The 21080-nt window shown below is 41.4% G+C and overlaps 1 protein-coding gene across 1 annotated transcript in view; it reads right to left on the bottom strand.

The window, feature by feature from the left end:
• Positions 1-824: 824 nt before the first annotated feature.
• rxraa (retinoid X receptor, alpha a) overlaps positions 825-21080 on the bottom strand; it is a 196422-nt gene continuing 176166 nt past the window's right edge. The window contains 6 exon segments of the mRNA XM_084047058.1: positions 825-1997; positions 3112-3217; positions 5201-5292; positions 12442-12574; positions 16023-16098; positions 16100-16153. Coding sequence (XP_083903184.1) covers positions 1850-1997; positions 3112-3217; positions 5201-5292; positions 12442-12574; positions 16023-16098; positions 16100-16153 — 609 coding nt within the window. The 3' untranslated portion in view covers positions 825-1849.

The following is a 21080-nucleotide window of genomic DNA, read 5'->3' as shown; positions in this document are numbered from 1 at the left end:
GGAACACGAGAAAAAGATATGGCATCACTTCAAAAAGCACTTTGCTTTGGTCCCACAACAATTCCCCACGGCGCTGTCTTGGGCAAAAAAAAACAACAGCCAAAAATCCAACCATCAATGTTTCAAGAGTTTTCTGCACACCTTGGCCATACATAGCCTTTCAGAACACACAGTGACGTTCACGTAGCATACAGCTATTGTGAGGCTGAGGATGTAAAAAAAAACGGAACAAAACGAAACAAAAAAACAGTCCAGAGGCATAGCGTCCTTCTACCCAGGGTTACCATTCTCTGCGGGCAGAAAGACATGTGCAGTATAGTCCCGACTGAAGCTCTCCCAACTCCGCTCTAGTCAATGCATTATCTTCTGAAGGGCTGATTCCAGGACTAACGTTACGTCTTCTCCTAGCATCTCCAACGTCACACACAGTGTTAGTAAGAGAAGGACGTGGTTTAACTTGTCATCGGATTTGAGTAGAGACCTGAGTTGAGCACCTGCAGTCTGATTCTTCCCCACTTCCCCACAAGTCCAAATATTTATCCAGAGAGGCTTACACCTCCAAAACTGACAGGGCAGGACCTGGCCTGTTGTTGCCGACTTGCCCTTTAACTTCAACCAGTGGTCCGGGGACCACCAGTGGTCCTTGAGGGGGTTCCAGGGGGTCCCCAGACAAATGAATAGTTAGGAACCAAATTGACCCTTGTGTGTCTGTAACTCTGAGAGTGTACAAATGGAACCAAATGGATCCTTAAGGGTCCATTTGGTTCCATTTGTACACTCTCAGAGTTAAATTAACACTGATGATGATACCACAGTGTAGATTGGGACCCCCAAGAAATCAAAATGGTTGAGTCCCTGGCATATCTTTCCAAATGGGGGTCCCTGGGCTAATATGTGTCAATTTCGGGGTCCTTGACGCAAAAAAAGGTTGAAAACCACTGTAACTGAACGCAGGAAAAAGAAAACGTTATTCCTTCCAGGCGTATCGTGGTCCTGTCCTTCTAGTCCTGAAGGTTCTGAAGGATCGAGTTTGAGGCCCGGGGACCAGACCATGGAGGCCACGCTCTTGTCACAAGTCACACAAGTCCCCTCGTCCCCTTCACAACACTGAGCATCCAATGACATCACCACCGGTGTTTTGAAACCACACCTGCAAGCGGAGCCGAAGCCTGATTTATATACATTGTTGCACGCCGTTTGTCGAGCGCCCAAAAAAATGGCCGATCTACAAGTTCGCGGCGTGTCGCGTGAGCTTGTAGATCGGCTATTTCTGGCGCGCGCCATCACGCGCATCCAAGCATAAATCAGGCTGATAGGGTGTTAGACCTGATCACCTTTGTCTTTGTTTGTCATGTTAGAAAAGAAAAACAAAAAACAATAAAAGGAAAAAAAAGCAACGACCAAAACAATGGCTCAATTCAATTCTCGTATCCTCAGTCCGTCCTCATTTCAGTCCAATGTTGTCACTCGTTTTGTCTCAAGATTTGTCATATATATATTTCTTATTTATATATTTGTACAAGGTATAAAACAGACCCATAGACACGATGGGATTCATTTTTTCGAAATTCATTTTCGAAACTCATCAAAGGGAGCAGAAGAGAAAAGGGATGGAGGGAGTCGCCCCCCCCCCTGCCCCCCGTGTTTCTCCGTTTTGATCAATCCGTCTCTCTTGCTGAAGCGGGGGATTTAAACAACTCCACGTTCCACGGCGACTCCACATCCATCCAGGGGGGCGATGGTAGTGGCGCTACTGGTGGTGGTGGGGGGGTGGGGTTTTCTTTTTCTTAGAAAGGGAAAGGTGGCGGGGGACAGGGGGAGGAGAAAGGTGGCCTAGCCCCTCCCACCATTATGTCATTTGATGGGGCGCCTCCAGCATCTCCATGAGGAACGTGTCGATGGGCGTGTCTCCGATGAGCTTGAAGAAGAACAAGTGCTCCAGGCACTTTAGACCAATAGAACGCAGCGCTGGTAACCGCAGCAACAGCTTAGCAAACCTGCCACAACACAACACAACACAACACGGGGGGAAAGAAGAAGAAGAAGAAAAAAAAGCGCAGCGTTATTCACTTGACAGAGACGGATGAATGAGAATGACATGAAAAGAAAATAGTACAATGCAGTACAGTATCCCCACTGTTTTTCCAACATCTGCGAGGAATCAGACTAACATGCCATATACAGTGCGTAGTTTTAGGGAGGAAAAAATATTGAAATTGTGCGAGTTGTTTTTTTTGTCCTTAGCTCATCAAAAATTGCACACAATAGCCCTTTGAAGCATTGCGATTCATGTGAGTACCACAAAGGAAAACCATATGATTCTATATAATCTGTAATGTAATAAAAGAGCTGAAAGAATAAATATCCAAAATAAGGTAATGTCTGCAGATAAATTAAGTACTGTAGTAGGGGGCAATACTGTTTTGAGAATGACATGCTGCTTTGTGTACACCCAGACTTGGGACTGCAACTGCCACTACAGATCCGATATCCTGTGGCAATAATGCTAATAGCTTAAATTTGCGAAAAGGATAAAAAATGCATTTCAGACCGATATACCAATCCACTGCGGAGAACTATGCATGAGAACAGCCACGTCACCAAGTCCCTGTCCACTGACTGGTCGTTATGTCACCGTCTACTGTGGGTTGTTGCCAACACAACTGATGTTGTTAACTATTTTGTAATTAAAGGTCCTTAACTTTAAAATACATGATGATAGGCTAAATACATTTCTGATGCCTGCGCCATTTCGACACTCGCGTTTACAGAAGTTGTCCAGAAAAAAAGCATTTGTGGAGTGTGGAATGTCATTGTGAAAGGTTACATCCATATCCAAAACAATTGGTTTAAATGACAAAGTTGCACAGCATGATTTAAAATGTTCATGTTAAAATGAAATTCCACCGTGTTCCAGTTAGGGCTGTGGTCATCGATTTTTTTCTTAGCGATTATTCTATCGATTACTTATTCGATGAATCAAATAATCAAGAGGCATGAGTTAAAAATACACATATATTTGAAAAAATAGGGATTGATTACTTTGTTTATTTATCAAAGATTTTGATTAACTGTTGCACCCCTAGCTCCAGTTGACATGAAGCATCATACCTGCCAGGTTGCTCGGGGTATTTCTGTTTGCAGTAGGCCTCCAGAGATGCATATACCTTCTCCCTCAGAGCCTCTACCTCGCCTGGATTGGACAGACCTTTGGAGTCTGCAGAGGGACACCACAATCAGAACAGAATCAGCTTTATTTGTCACATCACAGGCTTACAGGTGTAAATAATTATGTTTGTTCCATGCTCGCTCGCTCCATTGTTTTGTACTAGTAGTCAGGGTTGCCAGATCTGCTTATTATAATTTCCCCGCAAGATTTTATTTGAAAATAGCCGATCTACAAGCTCACGGCGCGTCGCAACGCGACACGTTGTGAGCTTGTAGATCTGCTATTTTCAAATAGCTGATGTATATGTTAAAGTGCTCATGTGGTCCATAGTCGCTTCTTTTGGGCACGTTTTCCCAGACCTGGTTGCTTGTTTCTGTCACAGAATCTGGCAACACTGCTTGCAGTATTCCATGAGAAGAGAGAGGACAGAGGTGGAGGTAGAGTGAGAGTAAAGGGAAAGAGAGAGAAAACGGGTGAATGTTTGACTCTACGCTTGCACAAAATGATTTCAACCTCTGTCTTATACCAGGTATAAGCTTGTGATAACAAACTGAACTTGATGTTGAGTTGATCTAAGGACCCATTTTTTTTTTTTCTTAATGAACAGAACAAACATCATTGATTATAATTTTCTTCTCTGGATGAACAAAAAGAACATGTAACTGACTGACAATGAATTCACATCTGTTGTTACTGGGCCTGCCACACCAGGCACTGTGGGAACGGACGGAGGGTCATTTTTAGCACAGTTCCAGCCCCCTGCTGCATCCCACCCCTCAGCCACCCTCCATTCAGGACAAGCCCCAGTGAGCTCCTAATTAATTTGGAATCAGACAGAAAAGTGACCTCTGGCCAGTGTGGGCTGTATGATGACTAGAACACAGTGTTGAACACAGGAGCAGAGTGCCCATGCTAAAGCAGGCTGGTGGCTGGAGGCACGCTCACACACTGCTCTTGATCTCTCGCACACACACACACACACACACACACACACACACACACACACACACACACACACACATGCACGCACGCAGGCACAAACACACACAAATACGCACACACACACATTCATTAAAGCACTGGTTTTCAAACTATTTCATGTCAAGGACGCTCAAATTAACATGTATTTGGCCCTCATCTGAAAATATTTTTTCTGCCAGGGATTTGTCTTAGATCCTCACTACAGTATGTAACTTTTCTTTTAAGAATAAAATGACATTTTGTCCAATCTGTATGGTAGAGTATGTTAATACGATATAACTTATACAATTGGCGTGGTTGTATTTGGTCTCCCTGCTCTTCTATTGAGACATTTAGATTGTGTCAAAAGGTCTGTCTCATCTAGTCACAGGATCTGACACGAATGTAGTCCTGATGGTCAAGATTACATTTTCTCCCAAGCAAGCAGGCCGGCTCTATTAGCTCAATTGTAAAAATGTCAGCACTTACGTAGGAAATCAAGTTCAAATCCCGGGTAGAAGGGGAAAGTTACATAGTGCTGCTTTAAAAGATCCATCTTAAAAGATTGTGTAAAAAGATTTCCACATTATTTTACATGTCTTTACAAATTTGAATTATCTTTTCAAAAATAGCAGATCTACAAGCTCAAAATGTGTAGCATTGCGATGCATTGTGAGCACTTGCAGATCAGCTATTTTTGAATAGCTGAAATCTAAAATTGTGGTTAAACTGATTGTGATGCTACTCCATATTAACACATTTAGCTGGGGACTCCTGGAACCCCTTCAAGGACCCCTGGGGGGTCCCCAGATCCCACTTTGAGAACCAGACCAGACCTGGGTCAAACAGTATTCTGTGAGGACCTTTCACATGTAGTTTGTGCAATATCCTTTTCACAGAATGATTTCACTGGTTCACTTTTAATTTTAATGTATCAAAAGATTATTTCGACTATTTCATCTAGACTGAATTACACTTGCAATGTAATAGAATAAAGGATTAATTTGCTCACTGGGCCTATTGAAGAAAAACCAAGCCGGAAAAAGGGTGCATGGGTAACAGAAGCTATACCTGGGTTGAAGAGAACGATAGCTCGAAGGCAGCCCAGTTCTGTCTTGTCCATCTGCATGTCTCTCATCTTGGACACAAGCTCGGTGAGCACTCTAAGAAACAAAAGATAAGAAAAGACATATATTCCTGTTACACATAGGTCTTATTCAAAATCAGATGTTAAATAGCTTCACCATGGGGCAGAAACATTGTATCTCCATAGTTTAATTTTGTACGGTGCGGAGTTAAGCCCGATACATTCAGACATACTGTACATGCATACACAAGTTTTAGCTAAGGGTTAGCTAAAGTTCTTTGCCATTTTTTAAAAACTATTTTTAAAAACATTTTCAAATAGTTCAACTAGCTAATCTACAAGCTCACAATGTCTCGATGTAGCTTGGCTAGTTGAACTACTTGAAAATGTTTTTAAAAATGGTAAAAACAAATGCCAAAGAACTTTAGGGATAATGGATAAGGCACCGGAGAAAATATGGTCTAAGAAGTCATTGCCCAAAATAGGTACGCCAGGTTGAACGTGGTTAAGTTTGTCTGTGAGTTTTATAAATATTTAACCAATGAGAAACATTAACAAGAGTTTGCGACTAAATAACTACAATGGATCCATTGGAAGAGATTATTTTATTTATTTCCTGAAAAAGCAATGGTTTTGGATATGCCAGCATCCAACACGTCGTGCTGCCAGTTATGCGTCATAATGTATTGAACACAACAACGGTATGTTTATTGCATATCAGCATGTTTATGTGCACAATGTTATGACAACACATAGCAGAGAGGCACAAGAGGTCGTGCATATGATTACTATTTACACCATCTCCAACAAGTGACACCGGCCTATTTAGCCACGTTGAATGATTTATCATTTTCCTGTTCCGCCGATAGGCTATTGTGGTGAAGAAGATAGCTACTTACTTATTTATGAGATAGGCAAATGTATTTAGACATGTTTGTGTGTGGAGTGTGGACACCGCTGTATATGGATGGTAAAATCTTTGTTACGCGCTGTTTCTCATAACAATGTAGCCAGTTTCCCATAATCTACTGGCAGTGTGCAGCACAATACCTGAAGCCCATTGGCTATATGGATATAATTTATTTTCTTTATCATTATTATTTTTCTTTCTGAACTTTCCCATTAACTCTTTCCTAAACACCAATTTCCCCACCCCTTTTTTAAAACATATTTTTTGTCTTGTTCCTCTTCATTTGTTCTTCTTTTTAATTCATTTTACTAATACTAGTATTACTACTACTATTGTTTAATTAATGAATCACTATTATCTATTTAGTTTATGCTTTTATTTTCATTCTTCCTGTTCATCTCTGCTGAGAGGATGGGGAAAAAAGCAAAACCTAATCAAACGATTTTTTAAATAATAATTTCTAGCTTTGAATCAGTCTGAATTCATGCTTTTGTTGAATGAGCGAGTCAACACGTTACTACACAATGTTGGTTGACCGTTCCTCACCCAGCCATGGCAAATCCTTGAACAACACATTACAAACACTCTGAGATTGTATTCATATGTCTTTTCCACTAAACTTAATTGTGGCCCACCCTCTTTTGACCAAGCCCACCCTGTCAGCAGTTTCTGCCTTTGCCACAAATTCAAGCATGCTAAAACAAACACCATCATTTCCAGACAGTGGTGTAAAGTAACTAAGTACATGTACTCAAGTACTGTACTTAAGCACAATTTGGGGGTATTTTTACTTTACTGGAGCATTTCCAATTTTCAGTACTTTTACTTCTACTCCACTACATCTCAGAGGCAAATGTAGTACTTTTACTCCACCTCAATTATTTGAAAACTTTAGCTACTAGTTACTTTGCAGATATAAATCATTACATTAGAAAACATACATTAACCACTTCCGCCCTGTTTTATACATAGGCTATTTTCAAACATTTAGTACTCTTACTTTTAGTACTTTAAGTACATTTTGATACCAAAATGTTTGCACTTTTACTCAAGTAGATGTAGAAGTCCGTACTCTTACTTGTAACAGAGTACTTCTACATTGCAGCATCGATACTTTTACTGAAGTAAAACATTTGAGTCCTTTTTCCAACACTGTTTCCACATACTATTTGACCTGTGTCTATTCAGAATATGAAACACAATCCTGTCCAGACGGCTAAATCACTGGAAATGTTTACACTGATAATTACGTTGAGTGGATGGTTCTTTTTATAAAAGGAAACCCATGGGAGCCGCAGAATGAGCACAATTTGTAATCCAACACCGACACTTCAATTTCAAAGTGGCTGACGTCATCCTGGAGGGGGATCCCGGAGTCTGTTGAACTTCTGACCCCTCTTTGACTCGGGCGCGCCCCCCACCCTCTGATTTATACTTCGTCCCTCGCCGGTGTTCCGTGCCGGGGGCCTACGCAGTGGTGTAGAGTAACTAAGTGCATTTACTCAAGTACTGTACTTAAGTAAAATGTTTAGGTACTTTTACTTTACTTGAGTATTTCGAATTGTCTATACTTTTACTCCACTACACCTCAGAGGCAAAAACTGCACTTTTACTCTACAAAATGATATATAATACTCTACAATTATTTGAACATTTTTGTTACTAGGTACTTTTGCAGGTATAAATGATTAAATTATAAAACATACATTAACCACTTTAGCCCTATTTTATACCTACGCTATTTTAAAATAGCCGATCTACAAGCTCACAACGCGTCGCATCGCGACGCGTTGTGAGCTTAGATCTGCTATTTTCAAACATTTTTGTGCTTTTACTTTTGGTACTTTAAGTACATTTTGATACCAATACTTTTGTACTTTTACTCAACTAAATGTTGAATTCCGGACTTTTGCTTGTAACAGAGTACCTCCACATTCGATACTTTTACTTAAAGATTTCATGACATTCAGTTTTACCACACATTAAAAGTCTTTGTCATGGTCCTTCAAACGTGTATAAAATGTTTTAACTGAAAATTCCACTCTAGTGAGCCATTGCAGGTGTATTTTAGCAACGCATTGCAGCATCGCGTCTAAACGCACCGTTAGCCCGAAAATATGTTAGCTAGTTTCAACAAACGGCCGAGTATAAATCTGGCTTTTTTCTCTCCTCTCCTGCCTTCGTTCTCCCCGAGCCTTTCTCTCCCTCCCTTTTCTTTCTTTCTTTCTTCGCAGAGAGTAAAGTCCACAGAAACTCTAGTTCATTCTAATTCAATTTGCCCCGAGGAACAATGGGGGGAGAAAAAAAGGAAAAAGAGGCTCAAGTGTATAAGTTAACCAGGCTCTTCATTTGTAAGGAGCAGGGGAGACGAGTAGATAAAGAAACATTATCAGTGTCCAGCATCTTAATGCACCCGCCTCAAGTTAATATGGAGATGTAATCCGTCCTTTGGAGGTGAACGCTCTCTCTCTCTCTCTCGCGCGCTATACGCTAATGACTGAGCTAAAGGAACAGAGGGAATTCAGAAAGGCAAGACAAGAAAGCCAGGGAAGAAAGGAGAGAGGAACGGAGCACTTCTTACAGCCTACGCTGCACATTTCTGACTGTTTAACCACTTGAACACTAGTAGCGCCCCTATTCTGGGGGGCGAACTTACAGCCTGTGTGTGTGTGTGTGTGTGTGTGTGTGTGTGTGTGTGTGTGTGTGTGTGTGTGTGTGCGTGCGTGCGTGCGTGCGTGCGTGCGTGCGTGCGTGCGTGCGTGCGTGTGTGTAAAAAGTAACAAAAAAAATGAAAGTCCGGCATTCAAAATGGACTTGAGTAAAAGTATGTACTTATATACCAAAAGTAGAAAGTATACTCACTATACAGAATGTCCCATTTCACAACTTTTCCTCAAATGTATAAAACATCTATTTTCAAATGGCCGAAATGTATAAAGGGCTGAAGGGTTAATATATGTTTGTAATAATGATCAAAATCTATAAAGTAACTAGTAACTCAAGTTTTAAAATAATTGTAGTGGAGTAAAAGTACAATATTTGCCTCTGAGATGTAGTGGAGTAGAAGTAGAAGTACTGAAATTTGGAAATACTCCTGTAAAGTAAATGATACCTCAGAATTGTACTAAATGTACTTAACACAACTGCTGGCTTTCCAAAGGGTGATACTGTATAAGTCAAGAGCATGGACTCATGCAGTACTTATGGCTGAACATACCTCTGAGATTCTGCCTGCCTGTCTGTCTGTCTGTCTGTCTGTCTGTCTGTCTGTCTGTCTTCCAGACAGCCTGCTGCACTAGAACGTCAATAACACACCCGCCAAGAAACAGTCAAATCACGGCTGTGGATTCTACAGCTCCCAGTCTGATTTCTCTGTGAGCAGGCATGATTTTTATTTTATGTCTTTAAAAAATATATAGAAAATTCCGTCTGAGCAAGTCTGTTTTTTCTTTGTAACCTCTGTTGTCCATAAACCTACATATTTAATGAACGTAGACGATGAATCACTATAGTTCCTCTGCCCCACGTCGCTCTGCGTTCGCCTCCCGAAGTCAATTTGTTATTGAAAGTCAAAGCGTAGCTTCAATAAGATAACACCATGTGTAATGTTAGCTGTATCGTTACAGTGGCTACAATGCTACGAAGCTACTCTTGTGCTATACTGTCTAATGTCATCGTCAGTCACCTTTCTGTGTTCCAATGGAGTCCAGTGTAGTTATTAGTCACAAGCTCTTGGCAATACTTTTCATTGGCAGTGGTGGAAAGTAACTATAAGTACATGTACTCAAATACTGTACTTAGGTAAAAATACGGTAATTATGAATTAAAAAATAAACCTGGGTGTGCCCCTTAACATTGTTACAAAACCGTTGTTTATGTACCCGAAATCCGTCACAAACCCGCGAAAAAAGTATCAGAAACCACTAAATAACCACTAAATAACCGCAAAATGTTCGCGCGTGCGCGCAGTCCGGGCGCACATGCACGCGCGCTGCGTGCGCCTGCATGCGCGTTCATGAGGGCCCGCTGTGACCACCTCGCGTCGGGGCACGCTGCATGTTGCCTCGTTACGCGACTGCTTATACTCCACTACATCTCAGAGGCACATATTGTACTTTTACTCCACTACAATTATATGAAAATGTTAGTTACTAGTTACTTTGTAGATTTTGAGTATTATTACAAAACACACATTAACCACTTCGGCCCTATAAATATTTTGGTCATTTGAAAATAGCCTACAAGTCGCACCGCGACGCATTGTAGGGCTGAAGTGGTTAATGTATGTTTTGTAATAACAATCTAAATCCACAAAATCTCCATTGTAGTGGAATAAAAGCACAATTTGCCTCTGAGATGTAGTGGATTAGAAGTAAAAGTATAGACAATTGGAAAATACTCCAGTAAAGTAAAAGTATCTCAAACTTAAGTGCAGTATTTGAGTAAATGTACTTAGTTACTTTCCACCACTGCTTGGAGGCCAGTCTAAGATGTCAGCAAGTATGACTGCATACTGTATATTGATGACATCAGGGCTCTCCGTGTATTGGCATAAAAGGGACCCAGACAGACAGAGAGACAGATGCAGAGATCTTGGGTGAGTTTAGGTTCTGGACAACCGCTGATTCGACCTACTTCCCAATTGGCACAACACACTCTCTCCAGTCCTCTCACGCCAAGTCTGGAGTCCATCGGTCAGATGGTTCTCGGGATATGCAAGGGACAGGCACACATGCGCGCGCGCGCACGCACACACACACACACACACACACACACACACACACACACACACACACACACACACACACACACACACACACACACACACACACACACACACACACACACACACACACACACACACACACACACACACACACACACACACACACGCATGCATGCACGCTAGGGCTGGTAAACTAATATTCGAATTTCGAATATTCCTCGAATATGGGGAAAATATGTATATTTGAATATGAAAATGTATATTATAATAAAATAAAAAAAATAAACGTTTATTTGACAGGGACAATACAAAAAGCTATGTATTATTGGATCCGAGCACTTCATACATTGTTTTTTGTACTGTCCCTGTCAAAAAAAAAAAAAAAAAAGATTTTATTTTTGGGGCGGCGTAACCGCCCCCTATAAGTGAGGTTTGGACACTGACCAATCCTGCAGTGCACCGTGATTGGCCAATAGTCTACAACGCAGTCTACAACCCTAACCCTTCCACAGTCAATGCAAATCTATACTTTTGCAAAGTTAGCCAATCACATTACAGCTAGTGTCATCACCACTAGCTGTAATGTGATTGGCTGACTTTGCAAATTCAGGACTTTGATTGGCTTGCGAAAAACATGACACATGTGCAGCCCTATGAATAGCAGTATGGACTTAAAAAAAACACTTCCATGGTTTTTTTTTAAGTGAATCACTTCCATCACTGTGATGACCACTGTGACCACACCGCCCACTTCACACTGGGTGTGATTTTTTTATAATAGGTTAGATTATTATTATAGGCTAAATATTTAGCAATTTTTCACAATATTAAAAAAATTGCAGATCTAACGAGATCAAGAGATTGCATCAGCTATTTCTGACATGTCGCTTTAGGCGGGGGAGAAAAAAAACAGAATTTGTGTAGATCTGCTATTCATACGACAAAGTACAAAACAGCGTATGAGGGAGAAAAAAACATGAAAAGAGATGAAATGTGGAGATACAAGGTTTCTGCCCAACACAGCGACAACATTCACATAAACTTCTCAAGCTATTCCGTGAGCTGAAGTGCAATGGAATGCAAATGTAAGTGAAATCAAAATGTTACAGGCAGGCAGGTCCACAAATGTCACATGCTGTCAGAATGTATTAATATCTCAATTATGAGGCTGTACTCGGGAGACGATTCTTAACCCATTCATATCTATGTCATTTTAGATGTCTTTGGACCTCCCAGAAGCAAAGATTTGAGTTACAAATGTTCGATTTAAAAAATATATATTCAAATATTTGCAAAAAAAATCAAGACTTTCCAAAAATAGCAGATCTACAAGTTCATAGCGCGGCACTCGGTGCCGTGCTATGAGCTTGTATATCTGCTATTTTTGAATAGCCCAAAGAAATCTAAAATGACACAGATGCATTCCAGGATTGAATGGGTTAAGTCGAGGTTTAAAATGTGCCTGTCACTGAATGCACACAGTAAAATCCAGAGTGTCAATAAAATAAAATAAAAAGAAAGGAAGGAAGGCTAAGGGTTAAATTAACGCTCCTGATGTTATTGGACCAAATGAAGGCGGTGAGAATGACCTGTCAAAGATGGCCCCCACTCCGGCACTGTGGGCACTGTTTCGGTGGACATGCAGCCCCGTGGCCAGGAGAATCCCGTCTTTCACCGATATCGAACGGTGTGAAAACGACGCGATGAGGAGCTCGTTCCACCCTAGAGAGAGAGAGAGAGAGAGAGAGAGAGAGAGAGAGAGAGAGAGAGAGAGAGAGAGAGAGAGAGAGAGATTGTATTGTTACCTCTTATGTATAAGAACTGTACATGAAAGTAACATTCTTTAGTTTTGGCAGCAATAATAAACAATGACAAAGAAATAGCAACTATAGTAAGAAAGAGAAGTATTTATTGTCATACATGGTCTACAATAAGTGACAGAGCGAGAGCGAGAGACAGAGAGACAGAGAAAGAGAGCGAGAGCGAGAGCGAGAGCGAGAGCGAGACACAGAGAGAGAGAGAGAGAGAGAGAGAGACAGAGAAAGAGAGAGAGAGAGAGAGACAGAGACAGAGACAGAGACAGAGACAGATACAGAGAGAGAGAGAGAGACAGAGAGAGAGAGAGAGAGAGAGAGAGAGAGAGAGACACAGAGACAGAGACAGAGAGAGACAGAGACAGAGACAGAGAGAGAGAGAGAGAGAGAGAGAGAGAGAGACAAATGAAGTAACGCGTGAAGACAGAGAAAATAAATCCCACCACGAAACGTCACACGGTGCTCAGGCAAAAATAAAACCGACATTCAAAAAACGAGGGGCGGGGGGGGGGGGGGGGGGGGGGGGGGGGGGGGGGCTGGTCCAATGAATCAATTAAGCTGCACGTAAAAATAAATAAAGAATCAATTTAACTCTCCCAGAGTTACAAACAGATACATTAACACATTAACATTAACACACATACATTTTGTACTGTGTGTAACCCACCGAGACGTTTTCAAACACCCTTTCCGGAGAGGAGACAAGCGTGTAAAAAAAGGATGAACCGTGGCCTGCCACAGCAATGAAGACGGCATCACTTTGACGCGGCAGAACGAGGGGGCTCGACACACAGAGAGGACGGCGGGCTCTGCAGACGCCAGACGCTGCGCCGTTTTTTCTTTTTCTTTCTTTTTTTGAGTGACGTGGCTCCTTTAACTGTTCTGCCTAGCAACACATACCCCTCTTCTCCCCAGAGTTGAGCCGGGTATGAAGAGAGGGGCTGAGAGGCTTTCATCTGTGAGACAGCAGAACTAAAGCGGTTATTTATAGAAAAACCTGAGCGCGGGGAGGAGGAAGAGAGGCGCTCTCTCTCTCTCCAGAATAATCTTTCCTCTCTCTCTCTCTCTCTCTCTCTCTCTCTCTGATGGTTCTCCATCTACCGTGGATATCCACGAAGGATAAGCGGTGATGGAGGATTTTATTCTAACCCATTGAGACCTGAAGCCGATTCTACATGTCTCCTAAATCTCAACAGTTTTTTGAAAAACGTATGTTTCTGTATCAGTGGTGCTCAATCTTTTTCATGTCAAGGACCCCCAAAATGATATGTATTTGGCCGCGGACCCCCATCAAAATATTTTGTTCCAGGGACCCCCCAGAGGTAAAGATTTGAGTTAAAAATGTTCGCTTTAAAAATATATATATTCAAAGATTTGCACACATTTTCACAAATTTTCAAAAATAGCAGATCTACAAGCTCGTAGCGCGGCGCTATGAGCTTGTATATCTGCTATTTTTGAATAGCCCAAAGTGTAAAATAATGCTTTTTAGCTTTAGCTCAAATCTAAAAATGACTACAGTTCCAGGTCTTAATGGGTTTAAGGTAAAGGAAGGGTGGGGTGGGGCGGGTGGGGGCCGTTGTAATAGCATTTCTCTTTTTTTCCTCCAGGCTGGATTTATATAATCTAACGGTGTAATTTGGAGCGACAGGCCGTCAACGATGGGGCGATGTGAACAGAGAGCCCCACGGTGACCTTATTGCGCATTATGATGATGGGGGGAACGTCACGGGGAATGGCAGATGATTCATTTAAGCAATAACACACGCCAGGGCGTGCTTTATCGGTACGGCTGTGCTGTACCGGCACCCACCCCGTACGCTACGCCGCGGAGCGCCGTCCGTCGCCCCCTGCAGAGCCGTGCCAATAACCGCGATAGGAACCACAACCTCAAGTGTCATAGTGCTCCTATAAAAAAAAAAAATGGTTACCAAACATGGGCGACATGTAAATCACAGACACTCATTCCAATTAAAACAGTTTTTTAATAACAATTTCATTACGAGAATAATTTCTACAAGAAAGTGAATCTCGACGGGCGTGCACAAACACAGTGTAAGTGTCCCTGTAACTGGACGAAAGCTCCTGAATGCTGTGAACACACTTTTAAACTAGTTTTTTGTCAATGTGAGCAGTTTTAATGGTCCCAAATTAGATTTCTGTTGTTGTACTAAATTATATACAGTAGCAGTGAAATATAGATTGTTTGCAGACAAGAAGCCATTGTTTTTTTTTTTAGCTTTTTTTCTTTAGCCGCAGAGCGTGCGCATGCACGACGCGAGCACGCGCTGCACGCGCAACAGCGCGCGCGCACGCGCACGACGCACACACACACACACTACACCACACACACACACACACACACACACACACACCTCACACACACACACACACACACACACAGACCCTGCTTTGGGTCACATGACTTGGCATGGAACTATTCATGGCTATGACCTAATTTGCCCGGTTACTATAGTCTGTTTCACTTACATTCGTAGCGTGTGCCTACCATACACGTCTGCCTGTCTTATGTCTGGCTGTCATATCTGCTTCTGTTTGATTGTCGGTCTATCTATATTTGACTCTCTCTGCGTAAAAAAAAAATGTTTTTCTGTCTAGAATAAGAAATATGGCGGTATCTTTTTCTAGGTGGAATCCAGGCTGCTGATGGTTAGGAGATTTAAGCATGCCCCGGATCTCATTAATATGTAATGAGATCATTTACGCCTGCTCACCAGTACCCGAGTGGTTCGCAGAGACCATATTACACCAGTCCTCCATGACCTTCACTGGCTTCGGGGTCAACAAAGAATCCACTTCAAAATACGACTCACCACCTACAACCAGTGGTCTAAAGTAACTATGTACATTTACTCAAGCACTGTAACTTAACCCCATTGAGACCTGAAGCAGATTCTACATGGTCTCCTAAATCTCAACAGTTTTCTGAAAAACGTATGTTTCTATATCAGTGGTGCTCAATACTTTTTCATGTCAAGGACCCCCAGAATTATATGTATTTTGGCCGCGGACCCCCATCAAAATATGTTGTTCCAGGGACCCCCAGAAGCAAAGATTTGAAGTTAAAAATGTTCGCTTTAAAAAAATATATATTTCAAAGATTTGCAGACATTTTCACGATTTTTCAAAAATAGCAGATCTACAAGCTCGTAGCGCGGCACTCGGTGCCGCGCTACGAGCTTGTAGATCTGCTATTTTTGAATAGCCCAAAGTGTAAAATAATGCTTTTATTAGCTCAAATCTAAAAAATGACACAGTTCCAGGTCTTAATGGGTTAAGTTCACTTCTGTGTAGACTTAATGGACTCGTTTGAAGGTTGGAGGTTTTGGACTGACCTGCTCGGAGGAGAATGACCTGGTCATCCAGAGGCAGCTCCGAGAAGTGAGGGATCCGTTTGGCCCATTCCACCAGGGGTGAAGAGCTGCTTGTCAGCCGCCTGGCAGATATTCGTCACTGGGTCATTAGGCTGTAGCAGGGAGATACAGACGCACACGCACACGGCGCACCGCACGCACACACACACACACACACACAGACAGACACGCATACGGTTTTTAATTTTAGAAATCCGGTTAATGAATGCATGAGTGTCACACAAATAGTCAGTGGTGGAAAAAGCACTCAAATGTTTTACTTAAGTAAAAGTATCAATACTGCAATGTAGAAGTACTCTGTTACAAGTAAGAGTCCAGAATAAAAAAATGACTTGAGTAAAAGTACAAAAGTATTGGCATCAGAATATACTTAAAGTACCAAATGTAAAAGTACTCAAAATGTTTGAAAATAGCCTCTGTATAAAATAGGGCTAAAGTGGTTAATGTAATGTTTTATAACGTAATAATTTATATCTGCAAAGTAACTACCGTAGTAACTAAAGTTTTTCAAATAATTGTAGCGGGGTAAAAGTTGGAAATACTCCAGTAAACTCAAAACACCTCCAAATTGTACTTAAGTACAGTACTTGAGTAAATGTACTTAGTTACTTTACACCACTGCAAATAGTACATTTTGCGTGTGTGTGTGCGTGGAGCGCGTGTGTGTGTGTGACACCCTCCCCATCAGATAATAAAGCTGTCACACACACACACACATACACGCACACGCGCGCGCTGCAAGAGCGCCCCGTGAATAATCTCCTCTGTGGAGGAGCATGAAGCGAGACAAAACAAACAGTGATTCTGCCCCGGCTTGGAGGAGGAAATACCTACAGAGAAACCGCCGGTAGAAAAATGACTTTTCTCCAAGCGGGGCTCTTTCCTTGGGGTACCTTTTAGTCTCTGCACAAATCAGCCTTTTGGAGGGGCTAGTGAAGCTCAAAAGAGGCCCTCCTGACTCCCTCTGTGCTTCAGAACAAGTGCTTGAGAGCTCAAGAGGGGAGCACATTAATAGACCGGGCGAGGCTAACGCATTGTAAAATGCTAAATACTCGACCGTTTTGGCTGGTTTGGGGGGCGGTTGACGAGTGTGCCAAACTCACGCCTGAACAGAACGACTCTCGACTCGTTCAGTGGTTTACATTGCCATGCGTGTGAATGGAGGTCCGTTTAACCCCTTAAGACCGGGGGAACGCATCCGATATAATATATATTTAAAAAATTAAAGCAGATTTTTTTACTCATATTGAACCACTGATATATAGAAACATAAGTAAAAAAAGACATTTGTTGAATTGACCTTGACGCATCAAGAATGTTCAATCCTGAAACTTGATCTCAAAAGGAGTTTTAAATCTCTGACACCAATAATAAACACACAGTAGGAAAAGTGTATTGCATTCAATATTGGAAAAGTGATAGTAATATTTTCTTCATGTGGTTATAATTGACGCAAAAGCTTGACTGGCAGTAATCACTTTGAGCCGCGTTGAAAAATACAGCTTTGAAATAAGGCATATCGTGCCACTTACTTACTTAATGTCACTTTATTCAATTTCTTTTTTTTTTTGCTCCATTTTCTTTTTAAAGACTGAATACAAATTAAGAGTCAAGATATCTTTTCTGCAGTATGCAGAAGAACAATGGACGAAAAAGTGCAAGTAGACCTAATTTCTCCTGAGATCGGAAGAAGGCATAATTGTCAGACACCTGGGGACCATATACACTAACATACACAAAGCTACATATTATGTGCATTAAGGTCTCGCTTATCATTCCTAATGCAACATGGCTGTGTCTCAGTCTCACTCTAAAAAATTTAAATCAATCTGGTCAGGAAGAGCAGATGCGAAACAGAAACTGTCAATGGCTAATATGCTACTTTCCATGAGCCCCATACAGTATTTTGCATTGAATTCATTATGCTTTCTTTATTCATTCTTAATTCATTCATTCTGGATACAATTTGTAGGGTAAATCTGGTCCAAAATAGGTTGATGTTTAATTTATTTATTTCAGCTTTCAGCATGATCACGCAGGTGCCATTAACAACACGTTTGAAAACAGCAGATCTACAAGCTCACAACGCGTCGCAATGCGACGCGTTGTGAGCTTGTAGATCGGCTAATTTTCAAATAGCCTAGGTATAAAATAGAGCTAAAGTGGTTAATGCATGTTTTATAATGTAATCATTTAGATCTGCTATTTTCAAACATCTTGGTACTTTTGGCACTTAACAATGCATTTTGACACCAATACTTTTGTACTTTCACTCAAGTGAATTTAGAATTCCGGACTTTTACTTGTAACAGGGTACTTCTACATTGCAGGATTGATACTTTTACTTAAAACATTTGAGTACTCTTTCCATCAATGTCTTCTCCACACAGCTCTTTCCTTTGCGGTGACCTCTTATCCTCAACGTCTACAGGTCCACCTCAGACCTGCTCGCCCCCCATTATCACAGGCTCAGCACTGCGAGGGTTCTATGAAGTGGTCGTATATACCATGCCTCGACTCGCTCCTCGCTTTCCCCTTTGAATTGAGTCGTGGGGCTTTTGAGGAAAGTTTTACCGGCAAATCTCACGGATCAGCTTCCAGCTCATGCTGCGCTTCTGGTTCTGACGCACTTCCTCCACTTCTCTGATCAAAAAAAAGACTCTCGGAAGTGATTAACCCATTAAGGCCGGGCGGGAACGCAATCTTTTTTTAGATTTCTTTTCTGCTATTTTTTTCTTTTTTAAATCGTGAAAAATCTTTAGTTTGAATATATATATATATTTTTTTTAAAAGCGAACATTTGTAACTCAAATCTTTGCTTCTGGGGGATTCTACAAATGTCTAAATGTTGTTTAGAAAAAACGTATGTTGCTATTAATAGTGGTTCTCACACTTTTTTTCATGTTAAGGACCCCCAAAAATGATATGTAATTATTCGCCGACCACCCCCATCTCAAAATATTTGTTGACCCCCCCAGAAGAAAAAAATTGAGTTACAAATGTTCACTTAAAAGAAATACACATATTCAAAGATATGCACAAATCTTATTAGAAATTAGATTTTTCAAAAATAGCAGATCTACCAAGCTCATTATGAGCCTTGTATATCTGCTAATTTTTAATTGCCAAAGAAATCTAAAAATGACACCGATGCGTTCCCGGTCTTAATGGGTTAAATGACATCGTCATTGATTCCAATCAGTCCCGTTTGAACAAAACCCAGATTTGCAAGCGCATAGCATCCACCTTTAGATTCTGAGCATGTGCGCGTAGTGAACTCACAGTCTGGCAACGACAGTCGGAGAAACTTAAACTTCCTTCTCGAAATCCCTCTGATCAATGCATAAAGCTTGGAGGATCCCAACATCAACTGACTGTTCTCAGAGGGAGATTAGTTAGCCCTTTCAAACCGGGAACGGCATCCGTGTTTAACTTTAACCATTATTTTATACTTTTGGCTATTTTTGAAAAAGCGTGATTTTTTTTTGCAAATCTTTGAATATTATGGATTTTTTGAAGTGAACATTTTCTGGGGGTCCCTGAACAACATATTTTGAGATGGGGGTCCGCGGCCAAATACATTTAATTTTGGGGGTCCTTGACATGGAAAAAAGGTTGAGAACCACTGATATAGCAACAATAGTTTTTCAGAAAAATGAAGACATTTGACAGTTACATTCCCCTGTTCGCTTTAAAAAAATAGATATTCAAAGATTTGCACAAATGTTCACAATTTTTTCAAAAGCAGCAGATCTAGAAGCTCATAATGAGTTTGTATATCTGCTATTTTTGAAAAGTCAAAGTATAAAATAATCGTTACAGCTCAAATCTTAAAATGACACAGATGCGTTCCCGGTCTTAATGGGTTAGAGATGAAGAGAGAAAGAATGCACTCGAACCCTCTATCTACTAAACAGGCCAAAGACTACAGTATAGCCTCCCATCCCTCCATCCTTCCAATCCGTCCTTCCACCTTGTTGGTGAGAAAGTCATTCCGATTGCAGAGAATCAGAGACGGACACTTTGAAAATATGAAAAACAAACTTTAACCAGCCGCAAAGCCTACACACAGTTTTGAAAAAGTAGTTTCATTTTTTTCCCCCCTGTCTCCTTTCTTCTGTGGGGGAAAAAAAAGAAGAGAAAACAGGCAACTTATAAATATTTCAGCATCTGATCTCTGTGGGAGATGTGGACGGTGCCGCTCAGCGCGACAGTTTCTGTGAGTTCTACGGGGTTTTTCTCTGAAAACACATAAACAGATCCGTCTAATCATTCCAAAAGGCATGCCCCCAGCCCCCAAAAAGAAAGGAAAACGAAAAGCACACGCCACGGTTGAGCCACCCCACATAAGAATACAAGTCCCAGAGTTCTCGTTAAACATGGCGAGGCTCATGAATGTTGCATTGCATTGGCTCTCTTATCCATGTTTACACTGACCTGGTTTCTCCTGGCTCCGCCTATATGGAGACGACAGAGAGGGGAGAGGATGGAAAGCGCGACACCCCTCAAAAACGATCCTCGGGTGTCAAATAGGCTCTATTCACAGCGGCCATATTTTCACTTCCTTCACAGGTGTTACCAATGATACTAATGAAGGCTCTGTTCCATTTAGTGTAGCACAGTGGTTCTCAGATTTTTTAATTTCCACCACCCCCATAACTCTGAGAGTGTACAAAAGGACCAAATGGACCCATTACGGGTCCATTTGGTTCCATTTGTACACTCTCCACCCCCCGTAAGGGGCCATTGGAAACCCCTTAAGGAACAATGAGGGTCCCTGGACCCACATTTTAGTCCCACTGGTGTAGCAAGAGTGTTTCCAGTGAGTCAACATTCATAATATCAGCACCCTGACTCTGTTTGACCAGAATGGAACAGAGCCTTCATTAGTATCATTGGTAACACCTGTGAATGTCTTCACATGTATGGCTGCTGTGCATAGAGCCTATTACAGGTCTCACTGTACATCAAGTAAGGTAACATGATTTGATCCGTTGAACGGGGAAAGCATACATGTCA

The sequence above is a fragment of the Gymnoscopelus microlampas genome (assembly GCF_963454915.1).
Source record: "Gymnoscopelus microlampas genome assembly, chromosome: 21".
Classification (NCBI taxonomy): domain Eukaryota; kingdom Metazoa; phylum Chordata; class Actinopteri; order Myctophiformes; family Myctophidae; genus Gymnoscopelus; species Gymnoscopelus microlampas.
This window is presented reverse-complemented; position numbering and strand designations above follow the sequence as displayed.